Below are 23,528 nucleotides of genomic sequence, written 5' to 3'. Positions count from 1 at the left end.
AGTAATAATATATTGGTATTTTTTTTACTTCATCATTTGTATTATATGAAATGGCATAAAGAATGATTTCCCTTGTAATATTCACGTTAGATTATACAGAAGTTAAAGCACACAGAGCATTAAATAGTCTGAGCATATATATATGCCACATTCTTGAATTTTATCTGCACTATTTGCATATATAAACTCAGTTGCACCATCCATAATTTTAGGAAAGAACAGTGTGCAAAAACTTGTTCCAAAGACTTCTCCCTCTCAGTTATCATAATTGCACAAACTGAATGAGAAATGAATAAATGAAAAATATAATTTAAAAAAACTGAGAGGTCAAGTCTTCATGAAAATATCACAATTTAGCCAAACCACTAAAAATAAATACCTGTTTAATCCCTCAATATTCACATGGCACTTTTCACCAAGCAACAGCAGGATCAATCACTTTGAAACCACATCACATAAATAAAAAGTGCTAAGCACTAAAAATGAATAAACTTTCTGTGTATGTGACTTCTTATAACAAGTTCACATACACAAATATTGCTTTTAAGTTAGTTACCATGTGCCTAACAGTTTATGCAGATAAACAATTCTTTCTAGAACAAGCAATGAATAGAAATGCACGTCTACATCCTTCCTCTGTAAAGATACAATTGGTTTGTATTGTAGCTTACTTGATAAGCACAGGGTTTCCCCATTTATATATATTCCAATAGATCTATTGTACATTATTCTTTAGTTTTATTCAAACTTCACATATACTTAGCAGCTCTTTTGCCTATGCCTGTAAGCTCTCTAGCAAATGTGGTAATTCATCAACAAATTGAATATAATCTGTCTATACACAGTCCCATATAGTGCAGGAAATCAACTCATTCACTGGAATGGTACTAGCACAACTTCAGTATATTGGTATTGAAATGGAATGGATGTTTTGGGTATTTGGAAACAGAAAAATGCTCAATTTTTAGTTATGTTGCCAATAGGTTTCTACCTAACAATAATGTTCTATCATTCCTTTGATTATTAGTATCTATGAGAATGCTAGTTTGTACTTTGTCATGGGCTACTTAAATATATATAAGGAAGTAACAAGAATTCATTATAATAGGTGTAAATACTATTATTTAATTCACCATCTCTGTTGAATTAAATTCAAGCATATTCCTAAATTTGAGATATGACAATTTCTCATGTTACAATTTTCAAGCTATAAAAATGCTTATTCATGTTCCTCTTTGAATGCCATATGCTTAATAAACAAATCTTCATTGAGCAATAAATCAGAAATTAATATATTTGCAAAGTATTAATGAGCAAGAGCTATAATCCAGAAAAAGTCAGGATATCCTATATGCAGTAAGATGTCACATCTTACCACATCTTATTTTGTGGAAAACAGGCTAACTATTTATAAAATCAAGGTAACTAACTTACCTTTCATATAAGGCAGCCTGATAACACACTTTTGACATCAAAAGTTTCCCACACAGGGATGATTAAACAGAGAAGATATTAATGAAATTGAAAGCTCTCCAGAAACAAAATGCTGTTGACATCCTTCCACTACTGCTTCATTCATAATTGCCCATCATTTCTTTATATGCTAAGAATTACTAATTTAAACAAAGTAGCATTATCATCATAGCCAAACATAATCATATATGCTACTGTTAACTGAAGGGGGAAAAAAACAAATTCTCACTCTAAATGTATAAATTTACAAAATGAATATTCTCCTAACCATACAAGGGATAGAAAAATCTATGGTGCTCCAGTACTTCCTTTACTGCTGACTAAGCTGTCTTGAGCTGCTAGGAATTGTAATCACATCAGAAGAGCCACAAAATCAATTCCTTTCTGTATAGTCACAATCGGAAAGGATCTAGCATTTAAAAGAAAGAGCATTGAAAAAGGCCATCAAAGTTTAGAAACAAACTGTGCCATTTTCTTGGATCAACAATTCTATTGTTACTAACATCATGAATCTGAAACACTTTTAGGACTATTTTGTGTATGTTATGATTTTAACTTTAGTGTTTTAGCAGTTCATCTAATTTACAAATGTAATCAGAATTCTCACATACTTTATTAATAATCACCGTTATGTGTCTGCTGAAAATTTTTATACTAGTTCTTTTTTAACGTTTTCCCCTCACATATTTATGCCTTCAAGAGAGGAAGAATAGATCATGCTTGCTGCTACTACTCCTGATCCTTGAGATCCACACACAACATAGATGGGAATCTATGTTGCACCAGGAATTCCTTACATACCATTGACTAACCATTCAATGGCTTACATAAGAAGCTGACTATAGATGCACATATATAATTGTGACCTGACCCCATTTAAATAATTCAATCACAAATGGTTATACTATTCTATCTTGCCTTACATAAAAATGAACCATTTCTTTTCCTCTGCTGTTTGCATTATGAACTTCAAATATATAAAACAATATATTTTAACAAAAATGATCCTGAACACATTTGTAGCTTCACTTCCAATTTTCAACAGCATAATTCCAGGTTAATCTCATCAGTCTTGTACATCAAAATAGTCAATAACAGTCTCTTCTTTGAACCGTCTCTCTGTGCTGCTATTCCCAGGTCTGAAAGTAAAAGCAAAAGATGAAAAGAATTTAGTAAAAAGTTTGTGGCTGAGAAAAATACAGTTATGATTTCCCTTTTCAGGGACTTATGCAACGACACTTTCTTTTGTTTGGCAAGATCAAATTACTCTAAGGAGAAGAAAGTTTCCTGGTTATATATGTGTGACTTAGCCAACTCTTCCACAAACAAGGCGAAAGGAGACCTGAAACAAGGAAGTATGTTTCCAGAGAAATCAACAGCTCTATGGGTCTTTATATCCTATGTACACTTGCTATAATATTTTCCCCATTATCCACTTCTTTTGTTCTCATTCATTCATGAGGCTTTTCATTATTCCTTTGGTTCCACCATTTGTCACCCCCATCACCACTGATTTGCCTCTTCTCAAAATGGCATCCACAAAAGAAAGGAAGACATCCTTTGTGTTACAGAAATATCTGATCAAAATAAATGTGAGGATAAGGTGAAAAGAAGATACCACAATGAACCTTCTTCAGGTTTTCTGCTTTGAGAAATAGATCCTTCCAACTTTCTCAGTTTTGCCTTTTAATTAACTTTTGAGAATTCTGAGGCTCTTCCACTTATATATTATACAAATTTAAATGATAACCATAACAATAAAAATACAACATGCTATGAAATTCTAAATTGCCAAGGATTATGTAGGATGATTTCTTTTGATGAAAATTCTTATGAGGAAAATACAGCCTGACTCTCAATTTTCATCTTCTGGTTCAAACTTGTGTTTTTACTATGTTTCAAATTCAGTTTCAAATGACTAATGGTGAGAAAAAAATCTGCGTGAAAAACAATTTTTACACTAGCATTATGGTCATCTCTTTTCTTTCTTATTGGAATGAAGTGGATACCTACTAAGCAAGTTACCAATGAATACATTTATGCCTAACCTCAAATAAACTATCACTAAAAATATATTACATCAACCCAGATATTTAAAAGAAGTGATACTTACTTTTCTGATTGTTTGTGATGAGGAATAGGTGGGGGAGGCCTGGTCTGCTTCTCCTTCGTAAGTACTGATGTCAGAGTAACAGTTGGGCAAACTGATTTCCCTCTACAGATTAAAAAAAAAACACCACGAAACAGTTACTTTCCTGCATGCTTATATGCAGTACCTATTCATCTACTTGCATTTGTATGCTTTTGAACTACTAGTTTGGTAGGAGCTGGGACAAGTGTTGGGAACTCACTCTGTCTCACAGTGCTTGGGTCTCGAACTCCAGAGCTATAAACTTTTAACTAAGACTTAGCATCCTAACCACTAAGCCGCCATGTCTCCCTTGTCTACGGAAAGAAAACCTTACTATTAAAGAGCTTTGTTATATGATGCCCTAAACTACCCTTCTTATTGTATTACTGCGACTCCTATTTTGAATTACAGGAATTTTGTAGATATGGGATAAGCATTTTTTTTAGCTCTCTGGAGTAAATAGATTTTCAGGTTAGATTACTGCTTTCATTAGATCATCCAATTTGCTAGGAATCAAAAAATACACTCATGCCATATAGAAGTATTAGTGACAAACGTCATATATGTTGAGGTATATAAACAGGCTTTTCTTAAAAAACAAACAAACCCTGACATCTCTGCAGAGACTCAGGGGAATGACCCTATGTAACTTATGATATTTATGATTATTTATGATATTTATGATTATTTTGTTTCAAATTATGTTTTAATCAAATTATTACAATGTTCCTGTATATAAAGAGAAACTATTTAATCAAGGACATTTTCAATGAAGAAGTGATCATGGGAATATATCTTTCCTAAACACAAATATATTAAATTCCTCACGCACAAAGAATGCTTAAAATGTTTGCACAAGATCAACGTAAAATCAAATTGGTTCAAAAACAGAACATAAAAATTGCATCATTTATTGGAAGATGGTAAATTTGCCATTTATAACAAGAAAACAGAACAACATACTTCACCGCACTGATAACAACATTGCGCTTTGGTTCGTTATCATAGCTCACACTCTCAATGCCGTAAACCTGAGCAAGTTCGTGGATGATTCGACGGTGTTCTCGGTTCATGGGTGGAAAACAATGACTCTTCTTTGTGTGCTTGCTCTGCATTGGAGAGAGGTAATATTTTGATAAAGTTTGGAGAAGTCTGAGCCATACCATCAATGTTTGCTTTGTGCATGAATTGGGCAATGATTTTAAGTGTAGCTAATTCCTTGGGGTAACTATTTACTGAACAAAAAATATCTGTAATTAAGTCTCAGATGATTTTTTTAAATTTGTATTATATACATTTTATATATTTATATACATTTTATGCAGCTCTGTTTATATTCTTACAATAAACAATTTTATAATTGAACAGAGCCGAAATAAAAGCTCATACTTCAACGTATTAAAACTTATTGAAAACATTGCTTGGTTGGTGTTTCACGCAAACACCTCCTTCATTCTGAACTGAAATCAAGAAATATGATACCACTTTTATAGAAGAAACTTGAGCCATGAAATCAGCAGGATTCAAGTCTTTTATTTTAAGAGCAACCTCAGTTCCTATAATGAACATTCTTGTGGTGGTCTTTGTATATTAACAGGTTCGAAGTTTATGATCCATTAATTCTGCTTTACCTGTTAGTCTTACAGTTCTGTATCTCTGAACCCGTACGTGAATTACGATACATTTTATTATTTAACATCTATATTCCTCCTCAGCTGCTCATGTCCCACACTGAATGACATCTGGAACATCTGAATTCTCTATTCTGAAGAAGTACATTGCTCCTGCAAATCTCAAATGAAGCCAAACAACAAATCTTTACTTGCTATTATTATGATTTAATAGCATCCTTCCTTGTTATGAAGGAATATTCCTCCTTGAAGTTCCAAAGTTTGGAATAAACTAAGGAGCTATTCCAAATGACAGTTAAATGTGATTTTTATATATGGAATAATTCTGTCATGGGTAGTTGTGACAAAAAGTTCACCAAGTGAAAACGGAATGATTGAAAAGCATTTTTAATGGTTTCATCTGATTTGACATGCATTATAATTTCCTTTCTATTCGCAGATGTTTCAATAATGACCACATTCTAGTGATCATAAGACTGTTAGTTTATGGCCCTGACCATAATCAGAGATTCTTGATTCATATTATTCATCTGGAAAAAAAGCATATGTTCTTGCAGTCTCTATGGGATCAGATTTAGAGTTTAAAATTAGAAACTTCATTTGTGAATGATTATTTTTTACTACAGGTAGTCCTCAAGTTATGAATGGAGCCTGCCAATTCCATTTGTAACTCAAGGATTCGTTGGAGTGAATCACATACCCTGAACGAGATCACTCTGTTTTTATTTGCTAATCGAATGTGCGGGTCACACATAAGGTATCTCAGGATGTGGAAGGCCATGGGGGAACCTAGTGATGGAACAGGCCATCTGCTTAAGACCACCCAAGGCTTCCCCCAACCCACTGAGACCCATGCAATTGCTTCCCCCCCCCATCCTGCTGCACTGGGTCATTTACCTTGTGAGGATCTGTTTCCTCTCTGCCATTGTTTCTTTGTTGATTTCTCTTCCAGCATCCAATTGGCTTGCAAACGCTTTTCAGCTTTTCACGAAGTGAGTGTGAAATGTTCTGGGCGCCATGATCTCACTCAGGCTGCAAGGTCACGGCACCCAGAAGCTTCCAGTCTCCATGTAAAAAGTTTGCAAGCTGACAGGACTCTTTGAGGCAGCAAAATGGTGATGCCTCAAAGCGTCCTATCACCTTGCAAATGCTTTTTGCATTCTGAGAGTGAAATGTCCTGGCTGCTGTGATCTTGTGGCCTGAAGTCCTGCAAGATCACAGTGCCCAGAAGCTTCCAGTCTCCACACAAAAAGTCTGCAAACCAACGGGACTCTTTGAGACAGGGCGATCTCACTGCCTCAAAGAATCACGTTGGCTTGCAAACTTTTTGTGCAGAGACTGGAGGATCAGACAGCCCAGAGCATTTCACTCTTGGCATGAGACAAGCATTTGCAAGCCGACAGGACACTTTGAGGCAGTGTGATTTCAAAGTTTTTACGTGGAGACTGGAAGCTTCTGGGCACCGTGGTCTTGCAGTCTGAAATCCCGTGAGATCACAGCACCCAGAACATTTTACTCTTGGCACGTGAAAAGCGTTTGCAAGCCAATTGGATGCTGGAAGAGAGAGAAATCGCCAAGAAACCGCAGCAGAAATGAGACAGATCTTCACAAGGTAAGTGATCCGGAGCAGAAGGATGGGAGAAGAAAAGCAATTGTGGGGGCAATAGGCAAGGTGAATGTTGCAGTGCCTCTGTGGTCATTCATAAGGGTGAACAACTGCTGTGGTGCTGCAACATTTGTAATTTGGGGATTGTGTCGTAAACACTGGGGCGCTTATTGCGTAACTTCCAATGGGCGCTAAGTGAACTGTTGTAACACAGGAATTACCTGTAGTTAATGATTTCAAATAAATAAAATAGGAAGCCTATTGATCACTACAGAAACTGGACTCAAACAAAAGTTCAAAATTTAGTTTAATCAAGAATGTCACAGCAAAAAAAACTTATGAAAAAGTGTAAGGTATATAGAGCTTCACGTTGCAGTATTTCTTGAGGCAGCAATCTTGAGAAATAAAAATCAAGAAATACTTCTAAAAAAAGCAGCAGCTTAAAAAAATGTGAAAAATTGCCCAAATCATGAAAGGAAACATTTCCTCTTCATTCTGGCACTTTATTTTGCCTCCCCCCCCTTTTTCTGAAGATCGTCTTGATAGGTTTAACATTTTAATTCAGTGACACTATCACGCCATTCTCTTCCTACTCTTCTATACTCCTACATACTGGAAAAAACAAATAAAGAGATTGCTCCCTAGTGATCAAATTCTCTCAGTGTTTTCCAGAGGATTAGGGAGGGTCCTTTTTGCAACGCTTCCTCTATCTCCATTCTTTTTTGTGGCTGAGATCTCTCTTTTAGGACAGTTGTCTCACTTCCTGCTGTCTCCCAATGTTATTCTGAGAGCCCATTACACCTCATTGTATTTCTAATTATTTACTTAGTGCAGAGATTGACTAAATATGGTGGGCTGCAATCAACAAAGTTAGAAAGCAGATTCAATGGTACTACTTTACAGGAACATCTTTATCCATGCCACTGAATATTTTTCTCTTCTGTCTTTTTTTAACTTACCTTGTTGCAAGCATTTAATTATATTACTTTTATCTAAATATTGCAGAAAGCCAAATGAAGAAAATTCTGTTTTTTTCCAGCTCACAGGATGTCAGCTACAACTTCTAGGAATATCACAAAATTTGTGCAACTGCCATTCCAATCTGTCACAAGATGGTTTAGTGCAGGGGTAGCAACCTCAGCTCTTTTATGACTCATGGACTTCAACTCCCAGAATTCCTGAGTCAGCATAGCTGACTTCGGAATTCTGGGAGTTGAAGTCCATGACTCATAAAAGAGCCGAGGTTGCCTATCCCTGGTTTAGTGTATCTAACTGTCCATGGTAAACATGTTGATTGTGTTACTGTCTGTTCCCTAAAAAATGTAATGTATAGCACTGGGTTTAATTGCTTTCTGCCTATATTACTGTATTGGTTTTGATACAAGATTTAAGACTCTTATGTACTTGGAAATGAAAATGTTTTCTACATTACCAACCTTATTGACTGCTTCTATAAGAGCTTTCATTTCTTTCTCAACTTCACTGACAAACTTTAAATCTTTTCTGCAGCAGAAAAGAAATAATAATTAGGACAAAGAACAACAGTTTTGTAAATAAAATTTTTTCTTTCAATCTAATTTAAGCTCCCCCACCCCCCACCCCCAGCATAAACTGGATATATCTTCAAAGGTTTCCGATTTCCCATGAATTTCATTTTGTTTCTTAGAGAAGGAAATTTATTCTGGTTTTTAAACTCTGAGATTGTAATTCCATATATTTTTTAAAAAAATAATGTTTTTAAAAATGAAAGTATAGTGTCCCCAAACCTGTGAAGATATAGTAGGAAAAATTATCCTTTTGATATTTTGTAGTTGTTACAACAAGCTAGTCAACAATTTACAATGTCTTTTCTAACGCTGAATACACTTATGCACTGTGGACTGTGCATGTATGTCATTAGAATGACCAGTGACTGATTATGTGCCACCAAGTTGGTGCTGACTGTTAGTGGCCATGAACATTTTCTCCATGATGATCTCTCCACAACCTAGTCCTTCAGGTCTTCCACCAGTATCCTCATTGCCAGTGCAATTGAGTTCATCAACCATACTGCAGGTTGTCTTCTTCTCTTTCCTTCCACTTTCCCAATTTTACAGACTTCCCAAGGGAGCTGGGTTATTGCATTACGTGGTTAAAGTATGATAATTTCAGCCACAAGTGAGTATACTGTGCTGATACATGTGTTTGTTTCCTTGGCTATCCATAGTATTGTCAGAAGTCTTTCCCAGCATTAATGTTCTTTCTATCCTGCTTCAAAGTCCATCTTCCACACCCATAGACTGTCACAAGGAGACTGTAACCCTGCTCCATTCTGTTGTTTGTAGGTATAGAAACATAGCAGCATCAAAACCTTTCAAAGCTATCTTATCAAGTGCTAGTTTGTGATCTATTTCTTGACTGTTGGCTCTTTTATTGTCCATAGGTAAAGGTAAAGGTTCCCCCGCACGTGTGTGCTAGTCGTTTCCAACTCTAGGGGCCGGTGCTCATCTCCGTTTCAAAGCCGAAGAGCCAGCGCTTGTCCGAGGATGTCTCCGTGGTCATGTGGCCGGCATGACTAGACGCCAAAGGTGCACGGAACGCTGTTACCTTCCCATCGTAGTGGTCCCTATTTTTCTACTTGCATTTTTACGTGCTTTCGAACTGCTAGGTGGGCAGAAGCTGGGACGAGTAACAGGCGCTCACTCTGTTACGCGGCACTCGGGATTCGACCCGCCAAACTGCCGATCTTCTGATCGACAAGCTCAGCGTCCTAACCCACTGAGCCACCGCGTCCATAGTTGCTCCTAAAAGTGAAACGTGATCTACCACTTCAGAATATTTATTGTTAAATTTAAGGCTGGTTTTATACCTGTTGCTTGGTCTTTTTAATAAGAGTAAGATAACTTTATCTTAATGCCTTAGTTTTTTTTAAATGTGCTCCTTGATTTTTATTTGCTAGAACTAGAAACTTCAAAATCATTTGAATTCTCAGCTATAAAGAAACATTGTCAGTGTAGCACCGGTTATTGATGCTTCCTACAGTTTCAAACCAGCTTCATTTAAAATATATTCAAAATTTAGGAACAATGAATAATGGGATTATATATATCCCGGTCTCTCTTTTTTTCATCAACCTGGGGTTTTACCTAGACTGGTCTGTGTATAGCTTTTGCATGAGGGCAGTGAGATTTCTGGGCTTCCCATTTTTCTAAGTATGGTCCACACACTCAAAAGCCTTTCTATAATCAATGGAACACATACTCTTTCTGGTATTTTTTTACCTAGGCAGTTGGGTAAAAAAATACCAGAAATCACTTTGGTGATTTTGTTGGGATTATATACTCCTGGTCTACATTCTTAGCATTCTTTGCTTATTCCTCCCAGGAATACCCGAACACTGCAGGTAATCCTTGTTTAGCAAATGCCTTATACAGCAGCCACAATTATGATGATGATGAAAAAGTAACTCTGAAATCAATCTTTACATTTACAACCTTTGTAAGTCTGTAAGCTGAAGCAAGACATAAGCAGTTGCAGCTTCACCTAGAGACTTTGCTTCACAACCAAATTGCCGGTCCCAATTATATTAGCTGAACAAAGACTATCTGTACCACAATGAGACCACACAGCAGGACTTGCAGGAGACAATGGTGTATAGTTTAACACTGTAAAGACATAACAGAATAGCAACCAGCGGACTTTTTGTGACTGCAGGCCAAATTATTTCTCACAGCAGAACTTTTGATTCAAATGCATGTTGTATGAACCATAAATAAAATAGGAATAATATAAAAGGCAACAGAAATATATCGATAGGAGTATCTCTGAGAACATGGGTGGGTTAGAAATAGGAATTATAAAGAAACAGATAAAATATCTGATCTGTTTCTGTCTAGCCTGAGATACGCAATAAGAAATAAATCTATTTCCATTATACCAAATTTAGATACTGGAAGAGAATTGACTGAAAAGAAAGCAAGGAAAAAAGGAAAAAAAAGGAAGTACAGAAAAATTCCCAACTGCATTGTACAAATGTCCCTCAGCTACTCTTTTCTATGCAACAGGAGAAACCAACTCTTAGCATTGGTCATCGTATACTCTGAAAATTCCTCCAACTTTAATAGAATCTTTATTAGAAAAACAATGGTTAGAAAAACGGATGGAGCTAGCAGAGATGGCTAAACTGACTGTACTGATGAAAGAAAGAAAAAATACAAAGACTTTTATTGCCAAGTGGGAACTGCTTCTAGATTTTGCGCCTGAGGTGGAAAAAAAAATGAAATTTGATTGTGGGCTTTACCAATTAGATAGATTAGATGTTATTGAAATGGCTAGTTTATATTATTTTGTAAAAGTAAAAAGTTGAGGTTTGAAGTTGACATTCTATTGCACCAAAAGAAGTTAGAAGTCAATGCCTTCCCCCCATTTTTCCCTCCCTTACTTCACTTCTCTACTCCCTTTTCCCTTCCCCATCTTTCCCGCTATATTTACTTTGTATTTTGATTGTATCGTATATTATAAACTAATAAAAAAAATTTTTTTTTAAAAAAAGAAAAACATTCAAAGAAATTTCTCAATCATGTGCAGGGAAAAGGTCACACACCAAGTCAAATTAAAAAAAACAACCCACCTTTAGTAGCAAAACAATTCAAATAATTGTCAGATTTTAATATCTTCACAAAGGTCAACACAATGCCTGATTATGTGCGGAAAATTACATGACACAGAAACCTATGAAAAATAATGGTGCATACCTTCCATCCTCTTTCAACGCATCACTGTACTTGGGTGAAGAGACACGAACATGGAATGGATCAGAATTGTCATCTATGTGAAGAGCCTCAGCAAACCGTCTAATAATAAAGAAATATTTCATGTTACCTGTTAAGTCGAAACAAAAGTAGAATGTGCAGAATGCCTTATTCAAAGCTGGCAATGCACAGAGGATAGTGTACTGGGACCTTTAAGAGGCAAACAGTAAAAAGCAAACTAACTTGAGTTGTATATTTTTACTCAGACAACATAACACAAAACAAAAACACACAATTAAATATAGTCCAGTTTTCAATCCAAGGTAAGTAACGAAGAATCACAGTTGAATAACAGTTCAGGAGTAAACAAAGTCAAAGTCAAAGAATCCTTACCAGTTACAAGTCAAATATCAATACACACAATAACAAGTCAGTAAGAGAAAAAACACTAGAGGGAGAGTAAGTCTAACATCTGAAATTCATTTATGCTGTATAGAATTAGTCACACCCTTACGCCATTTCTCTTCTTAAAGGTACACAACCATATTATATGTATTTCACCCAAACCAGGTTAGGACTTTAATTCCTAACATTACCCAATCTAGCAATAGTCAAATCCCAAATTTTAATTTACTGTAAGAGATTATCTATTTCCTTCCAGTCACACATCACATAGTTTACAGCATCAGAATCAATAAAGCAATTTATCTACCTGTTTCTTTCAAGAGCCAAGCATTCTTCATCACACTGCAACCTAAATGAACAAGACACAGACATATGAGAAATGTTTATTTGAAAGTGATATTGCATTTATGCACAAAGAAAGAATCTTTCACAGAACAGGAACTTAAATTTATCATGTTTGGCATAGCACTATGCCAGACAAGAATGCAATTGATAATCTCAAATTAGCAACAATAATGGATTAAACAGAACTGGAATATTACAAAATAAGTTCTGCAGGCATGCCTCCAAGCCAAAATTGCTATTTAAGAATCACATTTAATTACTTTATTATGTGTCTATTGTTCCATTTCAAATATTAAGGTGATATAACAATTTAAATTATACATAATGAAACAAAATCAGTGAAAAACATATCAATAAGTTGCATCCACCAACTAAAATGTAAATAATATATATTCTAGCAAACAACATAAAAGCCAAACTCTAACTGAATTTTAAAAGTCTTCCCCCACTGATTCATGATTTAGTACCTGGTTTGCTTCATTTCTTTTTTGGTAATCAATCTACTTATCTCTACTGAATCTCCAAGTTGTGGATCTGTTAACTTAGAGGCAATTGATATTGCAGCTATTCTGAAAAAAAAAATGAAGAGAATATTTTATGAAACATACACAATTCTTTAAAAGAAGCTACAAAAATTTACTATGTGTGCTAAAGGCAAAGGCAGAATGTACACTGAAATTTCTGAAATCTTTGCCACTTTGGACAGAATTATTGTTTCAATCACAAGCAGGGGAATAATATATCCTATGAATGCAACTTTGGCATCAATACTACAAACTGAAAAACTCAAACTAATAACCAGTACATGCACTTGTGATCTTAACTACACTATCAAATTACTTTTCTTAACAGGTTTTCGTGTTAGACTTCAAGAATATCAGAACTTATTTTTTTTCCACTGAAATTGTAATTTAAAAATTAGATAATGGTCCCCCTTATATTTAGTCAACTATTCAAAAATTTGCTATTGAGCTCATACAAAGATATATAAAGTGATGTTCTCTGGCTGGCTCTCTGGCTGAGTCCCTAGTTATAATCTGATGAATTAACAGCATTTGCCAGTAAAATTAATTTATTCTTTCACCTCTCTCTCTCTCTCTCTCTCTCTCTCTCACACACACACACACACACACAAACACACACACACACCCTTATGAGAAATGAGTGATGGGAATTCCATTTTCGTAAGACTGGCTATAGCCTAATATATATACATATAGCATGAATAATATAAATTTTAAATATTAGCAACTTCACACAGAGCCAAAATTATTTCTGGCACTAGAAACACCAGTCTGCTGCTGTGGAATGTTAAATATCTCCCAGGAGATGTGTATGTGCATGCAGTATATATTACACAGCCATCCAATTTGGAGCGAGAAAACTCATTATAGACTTGTTCAATGTGAACCAAGGGAGTAAAATTATTTGAGCAGGAATACTATGACAGATTAATTGGTACTATATGAATACATTCAGAAGGAAATGAAATTACAGCTACGCAAGGTTTTTTGATTCTTCTGCTTCTATGCAATAAAAAAAATGCAGTAGTCATTGCCTCAACAGACCTTTGATAAGTACTTGCTGCTTCTGAGCAAATCATGGATTCTTTTTTTCTTCCACACTCACACTGAAGTTCAACCTATAACACCAGAAAAACAGTAATTAGTATCACAGAAATTTAACATCTTAATTGCTAAGCAGCAACAAAAGGCACATTTATTGACCAGAATGAAATGGACTTAATTTCAAGACAGCTTAGTTTTCCTATGTCATAATTATGACACTAAACAATTCTGATTATTTGCTAAAATTTGTACTGAGCGGACTAGAGGAATTTTAAGGCAAAATCCAAGATATTATGCATCTTAATCACCTTGCAATGAGAAAGACTCAACAAACTGCATTACCGGAAGTGCTGGGGCAGCTATATCCAGAGACCTGTACCTTGGAGAGTGTTTCAGGCCTCTCTACTCTCCGCTTCTTTTTAACACATACATGAAACCAATGAGGAAAGCCAAAGCAAGGGTATATTTATTTTATTTTATTTATTTATTTTAATTCCATTTATATCCCGCCCTTCTCCGAAGACTCAGGGCGGCTTACAAGCTTAGCAGTAGCCTTCATTCTATGTATATGCCTGCTTATTAGGGCTTTCGCCCCCCCCCAGCAGCATTATTACAAAGTCAGCTTAATTGCCCCCAACAATCTGGGTCCTCATTTTACCTACCTCGGAAGGATGGAAGGCTGAGTCAACCTTGAGCCTGGTGGGATGCGAACCTGCACTAATGGCAGGCAGCTGGTGTTACTTAAGGAGGCATTAGCCCACTGCTCCACCAAGGAGCAGGAATATTGTAGTAATACCCAACTATATATCATGGTCCCAGGCCAAACAGGTACTAACTGTGTTCCTAGAAGCCATTAGTCTGGATTGGAAAGTAGGGACTGAGATTTAATCCCTTCAAGACAGAGGATCTTTGTGGTTATGGCTAAACAATTTTATTTTATTTACTTATTTTATTTTACTTTATTAAATTTGTTTGATGTTCATCTTGTTGCAAGGTGACTCTGGGAGGCTTACAACAGTAAAAGCAGTAAAACCATACAGACACTTATATCTAACTACAATGGAAAGACAAATTCCAGGAGAAGACCATCTTTGATTGCCCCATTCAGAGGCAGTTTGCAACTGAGTCTTCCTCAATTCATTCAAAATCTTATAAAGCTGTGGGCTGGGTTATTTATGGGGACGTATTCCCACATATTCATCTACCCATTCAATCAGGTTGAAAAAGGTACAAACCCTCCAGGTACTGTTGAAAACGCTGGCAAGTCAGGCTTAGTAACTGGCTTTTTTTTATCACCCCCCTCCCTACTTTGAAATTCCCTTTCCACAAAGATCTGATCTGTTTCTTCACCAGGAAGACGGCATGGTGTGACTGAATAGCTGAATTTGGTGGGTGCACGTTTATGTACATTTTCTTTTGCATAATTTTTTTCTGCATTTTTCTGGATTTTTGTTGTTATTCTGTCTCTCACTGTTAAAACAAAACTACCATTTACAATTGTAGACTGATCGTTTCTTTGTCAGTGGGCAAATGTACAAAATCAGCAGGGGATTCAATCATTTTTTCCCCTCACCCTACACATAGCAAATATTTCAACAAAAAAATGTAACAAAGCAGTATTTATCTGAAATACTGTACTGAAGTGGCAACTGTGCTCGAGAGGTGTAATGAATAGACACAGCCACCTACCTTTGAACGGCAAGAAGTTGTAGGACAAGGTAAAGATGGATGGCATGGAGACATACATGGATGATTACAGTGAAGCCTAAGAATAGTGCATGGCTGTCTGCACTCTTCATCTATGAGGCACTCCCCCTTGTGACAGATCCTTTTACATTTGTGCATTCCACATTTTAACATTCGATCACAGCAAAGACCACAAGAAATATCAGTGAGGTAACAAGGAATATTGCTCCGTAACTGAATTAGAAAGAAAAAAAGCAAAGAGATGGATGCCACCTAAGTTAGAAAGGAAGTAGTTTAACATGCTAGATTACATTTCTGTAGTGAGATTTGCTACAGTAAGATAAACTCATCTAATTTTTTTTCTTTTTTTCCTTTCTTTTATTGTTTTTTTGTTTTATTAAATCAAAGATAACAATAAAATAAACCTATCTAAAAAGTTTATTGCAGAGCTGTACAGAGTTGTTTTTGCGTGTCTCAAGAAGAAGTAGGACAATGCTAGGTTTGGGGAAAGTGAAAATTTATCACATTTGTAGCTTTGGTTTCACTGACTATTTGAGACTATATTAGGTTTAGGTTTTAATTGTACAGCCAATTACATACGTTCAATGCTGGGGTTTTGATTGTTTATACCTGAAATTTTAATTATAGCTCATCTAAAAAATAACTGTTAAATATTTTACTTTCACTATTACTTAGGTGTTATAAATTGTAGAATTTTCAGGAAGAAATTAGGATTGAAAAAACTGCCTGAAAATTTTCTCTCTGTATCATAAGGTATATATTAGGAAAAAAAGGAAAAAATAATAAAATTTATCCCTAACAAATGTAAAATACAATATTCACTTACTTCATGCCTTCCCATACACCATTTCTGAACAAGATGTGTACATGGTGGACATTTCTCTTCACTATGACAGGAATGATATACTATATATACAGAAAAAGGGAAAATAAACACATGAATGCTTTCGAATAACACCTAATGCATTTTAGTATGTTATTTCAGCATTTTATTTCCATATTCTACTATTGAAGTATGAGTGTAAGCCAATTTTATGTTTGAAATTACTGTATAAAAAACTTCATGAATGTATGAAGCTGCAATCCCATCCAAACTGTGTTTCTTTTTTAAATTAAGTCAGCAACCATTCTAACATTTGAAAAATACTCAGAAAACCTTTACAACAATAACCTTCATAAAGCTAAACAAACATGTCCAGGTATCCAAGTGTAAGTATAACAAATTACCCATAACGTACACATTATCTGTCAGGTATTAAAGAAAAATAAAAACATTCAGAACCATATGGATCCTAAAAACAAAACAAAACTGAAAACCTGTCACACTTGATCTTGATCCAAAAAGCAAAGGATGGTAATCCTTTATTAACAAATAAAATCTAAGCTGGGGTTTCAGAACAGGCTTAATTTCTCTATTGGAAATTGTGGCATTGTTTTCAATTAGAACATGCTCTGTGGCTTCTCCAAAAGAAACTAGTTCGAAAAGGCACTTCCACTTTTCTATCAACAGTTCTTCAATTTCTAGTAAAACATCTAACACAATGCCCTTATCTAGCCTAATCAAATTGCACTGATTTGTTCAATAATCTGTGACAATACTTGTGTAGCTGAAATTAAACTACTGGATATGACATTCACACAGAGATGAAAATGGGGCTTAGAAAGTAATAGAAGCTTTCTGCTAGCAGAATGAGAGCACGGGTTATAAATTGTGATTTCAAAGACTATTTCAATTTTAGCAATCCTAGAATGTTACTCTAATATTTCTGAAATAATCTGATCAAATTATTTTGTTCCCTACACACATGAAAATGTTCTGCACCTTTACCAAATAAAAAACACCTTAAATGTATACTTTACCTGGATGATCACATTCATGAGGCCTAGTACATGAATTTTTACATTCTGGTGGTCGAGTACCACAAGGTACTGGGGGATAAATCACTGATCCACCACAATAACAAGTTAATTCCTCAAAACCTAGAGGAAAACAAAGGTAAAATAAATTACTTCTCAATATTAATAGGGATATGCAGTATAGATAGTTCTTGATAAAAGAGCCCAAAATTTCTGTTGTTAAAGTGAGACATTTGTCAAGTACGTTTTGCCCCATTTTATGACATTTCTTGCCACAGTTGTTAAGTGAATCAATGAAGTTGTTAAGCTAGTAAGCTGTTTGTTAAGTGAATCTGGCTTCCCCACTGATTTTGCTTGTCAGAAGATCACAAACGATAATCACTTGACCCCAGGTCACAACAACCATCATAAATATGAACCAGTTGCCAAGCATCTGAGTTTTGATCACAAGACCATGGGGATGCTGCAAAGGTTGTAACTGTGAAAAACAGTCACAAGTCACTTTATTCAGTGCCATTGTAACTTTGAATGCTCACTAAATGAACTGTTGTAAGTCAAGGACTACCTATACTTCTGATGTGGTGCCGTGGTGGCACAGTGGTTAGAATGCGGTATTGCAGGCTAACTCTCCCCATTGCCAGGAGTTCGATCCTGACTGGCTCAAGGTTGACTCAGCCTTCCACCCTTCTGACATTGGTAAAATGAGGACCCAGATTGTTGGGGGCAATATGCTGGCCTTATGAACTGCTTAGAGACTGCTATAAAGCACGATAAAGTGGCATATAAGTCTAAGTGCTATTGCTAGTGGTATGTGATATCCAGAAGATGCTTTGGAAAGCCTTGTAGTGCAAAAGTAGTACCCCCTGCTCCTTGATCTCCCCCACATTGTTCACTTAGTGTAGAATCTAAGACAAACAACTGAAATGGATTTAGATAATTAGAAATCATGAATATATGCAGTTCTACATTCAATAACAACTCAAGCACTATGCCCAGAAAAAGTAGTCTTGCAATCAACCATTATTAAAACAGTCTGGGTTCTGAGAAGGTTTTGCTATAAATGGCATTCTGACTTCATTAAGATATTTTTATAGGTATAACAGTGAGCAAGACTGCAATCTAAATGTAGTAGGGGAGGACAGTGCATTCAATACAAAACTCCCAAGGAAACAGGCTATAAATAGCAGGCACCTAAACATAAATAGATGCCTAAAGCAAATGCCACAGGGTTTAGTCACTAACCTTGGATTATGCACAAAGTACTAAATCATCAAAAGTGTGTTATTCTAAAATAAACTGACAACCTACAGACAATCGTGATGAATGCTTACTGGTCTGCCAACACTTTTGACAATTGCCACGGTGACAAGGTTCCTCACATCTGTGGATACCACAATTCAGTTTACGTCCACAAATCAAAGAGCACTTGTGCTCCTTATCCTAAAAAAATGAAAATAAAAATAAATAACATGACCAGGAACTAAAAAAAATGACAAATTAGAAGTGTTCACTAGGCATATAAATTCTAAGTGCCGGTAAGTATCCGGTCAAAAGCATTGGCACATACCTGTCTTCTCCCAATAATGATAATTCAAAAGTAGTATTTTATAATGAAAATTTGGAATAATATACTGAGATTTTTTTTATCCTTTCAAAATAAATTTCTAGCACTACAAGCACATTGTTTTACCCAGTATCAAAAGGGAAAAATCAAGTGCCAGAAAGCCTTTATATAGAAACTTCAATACTTTGAGGAAGCCTTCTTTAGCTATCACGTCCTTCATATCAGAAGATGCAAACTGTGGAACAAGGATACTTTAACACACACGGAAAGAGATGTAACATAGACAATCCTTCAGACTGGTAAGGATTGCCAGAGACTGAATTGGATGGGAATGCACTCTGAAGAACACGATGAATCTTGCACAGCCTAATAGGGTGGGAGAGAAGTGGGTCAGGCACAGTATAGATTATTTATAGAAATTGCTGTGTGTGGTTTTTTTTTTTTGCCAAAAACTAACATTTTCATTTTGGGGCACAACTGTGTCCATAGTAAACCATTGGTTTGCTTAATAACCACAGTATTTGCTTAACAACTACTGCAGCAACCGCCACAAAAAAGGTCATTAAATCACACATTTTATGACCATTATGACATACTACCATAATGGGAAGGCTCCATTATGGTCCTATGTCAAGGACCACCTGTAAGTAGACATAATGTGGGTTAGGCTGTTTGCATTCAGTGTTGGCACTAGTGCATTGCTTTCAATGTATATGCCTTATTGTGAGACTGCTTGCTCTCTTGCAATCCCTTCTTTTGCTATAAGTGGGGGGGGGGGAAAGAAAAAAAACAGGTTAGGCACAGGACAACACATATTACTGTAATGTGAGTCTGCTTACTCTCTTACAATCCCTTCCTTTGCTACCTCTCAAAGGGGGGGGGGGGAAGGAAGCCAATATGTTAGGCATAGGACAACAGATTACTGTAATGACAATCACATGCCTGAGAGATAGTGTGAAGGCCTTAAATGTGGGTATTAGTTGTAAAGTTATTTTTCAGCACCACTGTAACTTCAAGTGATTGCTGAACAAGGCATTCGATAAACAAGGACTACCTGTACTAAGCTTGTCAGCTTTGATGAACATGCCTTTGTTACTGTCAGGCCCAAGTCTGAAGACTACAAAGTGAGATCCAATTCAGTCCAATCCTTTATTTGCTTATATGTACTGGACAGAAACTAGCCAAACTAAAGTTAAAATTTTCTAGCCTACTAGACATATACTGAGAGATTCTAGAATGGGGTCATCTTGAACTATTTTCCTCTCCCATCCAGTTTGGGACTGTGCAGTCTCTTAATCTGGACCCACCTAGACAGTAAAGCTAGGAAGAACCTCTGAAAATCTGTGTTTGATCCTATGCTTTCTGATTTTAGGAAAGGAGTCAAAACAGTTTAGTAAGACTTTTTCTTGAATAGAAATAATGAATAATAACATTAAATATTTCTATTACATTGCAACTGTTTATGTCTTGGTTTTTTGTCAATTACCTTGAATAGTTACTTGATAAAAATCAGAAATCAAAATATACTCATCAATAATAACAATACGGAAATTATTTCCAATTCATGTCTTCAACCAATTCAGTTTCAGTCACTAAAAAGTAAAAAAAAAAATTCTTCAACTGATTTATTAGTAAAATTTAGGATGATTATGCATTCTGGTTATTGGTCAATCTTGCTAGATCCACACAATTAAAATAACAATGTAATTATACCGACACAACTCTTCCTTTCACACGTTCATGAACTTACCACACAACATGTTTCATTACATTTGTGTCGTCCACACGACAACTTCTTGTTGCATCTTTTGTCACATAAGAATGGAACTTTAACTTTTAAAAAAGAAAATGTTTAAATTATTATAAATTAACCGTTACTTAATGTAATTTAAGTAAATGTTTTATGCTCCCCGATATTAGATATATTTAGCCAATGCAAAACCTTTACAATCAAAAGGAAGGAAAATTGTGGCTAACTTCAGAATTCAAAAAGCTTTTTTTAAAAAACACTGAAAATATTGAAAAATACATTTCAGTATATTTATTTTGTTGCTTATTCAACATATAATAGAAAGAGAAAAGCTAGAAATTGATTAATGGTAATTGCAGGCTATCCTACAATTATTCTGTACCTAAGAATTATCTGTGCATTTCATAAACGTGAAATAATTTTCTTCAGCTTCCATGAAAATGTCTAAAATATAATCTTGATGGGAATAGATTAACTAACTTTAAAAGGTAAAGGTAAAGGTTCCCCCGCACATGCGTGCTAGTCGTTTCCAACTCTAGGGGCCGGTGCTCATCTCCATTTCAAAGCCGAAGAGCCAGCGCTTGTCTGAGGACGTCTCCGTGGTCATGTGGCCGGCATGACTAGACGCCAAAGGCGCACGGAACACTGTTACCTTCCCACCGTAGTGGTCCCTATTTTTCTACTTGCATTTTTACGTGCTTTCGAACTGCTAGGTTGGCAGAAGCTGGGACGCTTCTCACTCTGTTATGCGGCACTCAAGATTCGACCCGCCAAACTGCTGACCTTCTGATCGACAAGCTCAGCGTCCTAACCCACTGAGCCACTGCGTCCCCATAACTAACTATAATATCACATTAAGTTCTTTCCATCTTCTAATGGATATCCTTCATATTTTAAACTTCTTTCTCTTTTCCATATGACCTCCTGCTGTTCTGGGATCTCTAAACCAATGGTAAATGTTGATGGTATACAGGAAGATGCATTGTTTTGCCTTCATTCTAATAGAAAGTAGACATCACTAACTAAAACCCAGGTTTTTTTTAAACATATCACAGAATAACATTTTCAATAAGCTCTGGCTCTTTCCAACTATTTGTGGTATGAAATATCAAGATTGTAATATCAACTATTCACATAATTTGTATATATATTGGCTTTCCAACATAGGCTATTATGTGGGCCTTAAACTTTTAGTGGCCAGTAGCCAAAAGTTTCTGTCTAATATTTATTATATGCTAGTATATGATGTTAAGCTTATTTACCTTGATTTTTGAGAGAGGCACATGGAACTTCCTAAAAAGGAAATTAAATTGTAAATATTTATAATATTATTCTGATATTCAAGGAAGATAAAGCAGTATGTTGCAATGTTCACTTCAGAGTCTTTTTAATTTGTTTGCAAAGAACAAAAGGTATTCTTTACAACCAGCTTAACAGTTGCAAAATTTCCTATATCAACTAAAGTGACTCTGGTTTAGTAGGATTTTTCTGACATTGACTCAACAAAAGGTTGACTCAGCCTTCCATCCTTCCGAGGTAGGTAAAATGAGGACCCAGATTGTTGGGGGCAATTAAGCTGACTTTGTAATAATGCCGCTTGGGTGTGTGTGTGAAAGCCCTAATAAGCAGGCATATACATAGAATGAAGGCTACTGCTAAGCTTGTAAGCCGCCCTGAATCTTCGGAGAAGGGCGGGATATAAATGGAATTTAAAAAAAAAAGCCATGGTCTGCAAAGATCTTACAAAGTATTCCAGGGACCTCATTATTGGAAGGTAGCAGTCAGGAGAAGGGTACAAAACAATTTCCAAGGTATTGGATATACCATGGAACAGAGTAAAAACATCAACAAGTGGAGAAAACATAGCACATCAACTGAATGTCCCTCCAAAATTAATGAAAAAAGAAGAAAACTGGTCCAAGAGGTTGCCAAGAGACCTACAGCAACATTAAACGAGCTGCAGGAATTTCTGACAAGTACTGGTTGTGTACTATGTGTGACAACAATCTCCTGTATTCTTCATAGGTCTGGGCGGTGTGATAGGGTGCCTTTTCTCACAAGAAAAACAGCCAAACCTGGCTACGTTTTACAAAAAACCAGATCAAGCCTTACAAAAGCATGTGGGAAAATGTATTATATGGTCTGATAAGAACAATGTTGAATTTTTGGCGATAATTCCAAAAAGTATGTCTGGCGCTAATAGCACACTGTGTGTCATCAAAAGTACACCATACCACAGTGAAATATGGTGGTGGCAGCATTATGCTTTGGAGGTGCTTTTTTCCACAAGGAACTGGGATCTTAATCAAGATGGAGGGAATTATGAACAGTTCCTAATACCAGTCAATCATGGGACAAATCCTTCAGGCCACTGCTAAAAAGCTGAAGAAAAATTTCACCTTACAACACAATAACAATCCAAAGCTTTACCTCCAAATCAACAAAAGAATGGCTTCATTAGAAGATCAAAGTTTTGGAATGGCCCAGCCAGAGCCTTGACCTGAATCCAATTGAAAATCTGTGGAGTGACCTAAAGAGGGCTGTGCCTAGGAGATGCCCTCACAATTTTACAAATGGAGTACTTTTTCAAAGAAAAGTGGGCAAAGATTCCCAAGACAAGATGTGCATTGATGTGCCATGCTGATAGGCTCCTAAAAGACTGAATGCTGTCATAAAACCAAAAGGTACTTCAACCAAGTATTACTTGAAGGGTGTGTGCGCGTTATTGTAAGTTTACTGTTACTGTGCATTGCTATTTTCT

At 35.9% G+C, this 23,528-nt stretch overlaps 1 protein-coding gene across 1 annotated transcript in view; it reads right to left on the bottom strand.

Annotated features, from left to right (window-relative positions):
* Positions 1–366: 366 nt before the first annotated feature.
* NFX1 (nuclear transcription factor, X-box binding 1) overlaps positions 367–23,528 on the bottom strand; it is a 41,151-nt gene continuing 17,989 nt past the window's right edge. Inside the window, exons 11-24 of the mRNA XM_083358539.1 lie at positions 22,030–22,060; positions 20,768–20,850; positions 18,785–18,893; positions 17,457–17,576; positions 16,423–16,502; positions 15,579–15,809; positions 13,890–13,963; positions 12,789–12,890; positions 12,284–12,325; positions 11,575–11,673; positions 8,278–8,344; positions 4,568–4,713; positions 3,587–3,688; positions 367–2,612 (exon numbers count right to left, since the gene is read on the bottom strand). Coding sequence (XP_083214665.1) covers positions 2,540–2,612; positions 3,587–3,688; positions 4,568–4,713; positions 8,278–8,344; positions 11,575–11,673; positions 12,284–12,325; positions 12,789–12,890; positions 13,890–13,963; positions 15,579–15,809; positions 16,423–16,502; positions 17,457–17,576; positions 18,785–18,893; positions 20,768–20,850; positions 22,030–22,060 — 1,359 coding nt within the window. The 3' untranslated portion in view covers positions 367–2,539. The remainder of the gene's footprint in view (positions 2,613–3,586; positions 3,689–4,567; positions 4,714–8,277; positions 8,345–11,574; positions 11,674–12,283; positions 12,326–12,788; positions 12,891–13,889; positions 13,964–15,578; positions 15,810–16,422; positions 16,503–17,456; positions 17,577–18,784; positions 18,894–20,767; positions 20,851–22,029; positions 22,061–23,528) is intronic.

The sequence above is a fragment of the Vipera ursinii genome, assembly GCF_947247035.1.
Source record: "Vipera ursinii genome assembly, chromosome: 3".
NCBI lineage: Eukaryota > Metazoa > Chordata > Lepidosauria > Squamata > Viperidae > Vipera > Vipera ursinii.
Note: the sequence above shows the minus strand (reverse complement) of the source record. Positions and strands in the feature narration are given on the sequence as shown.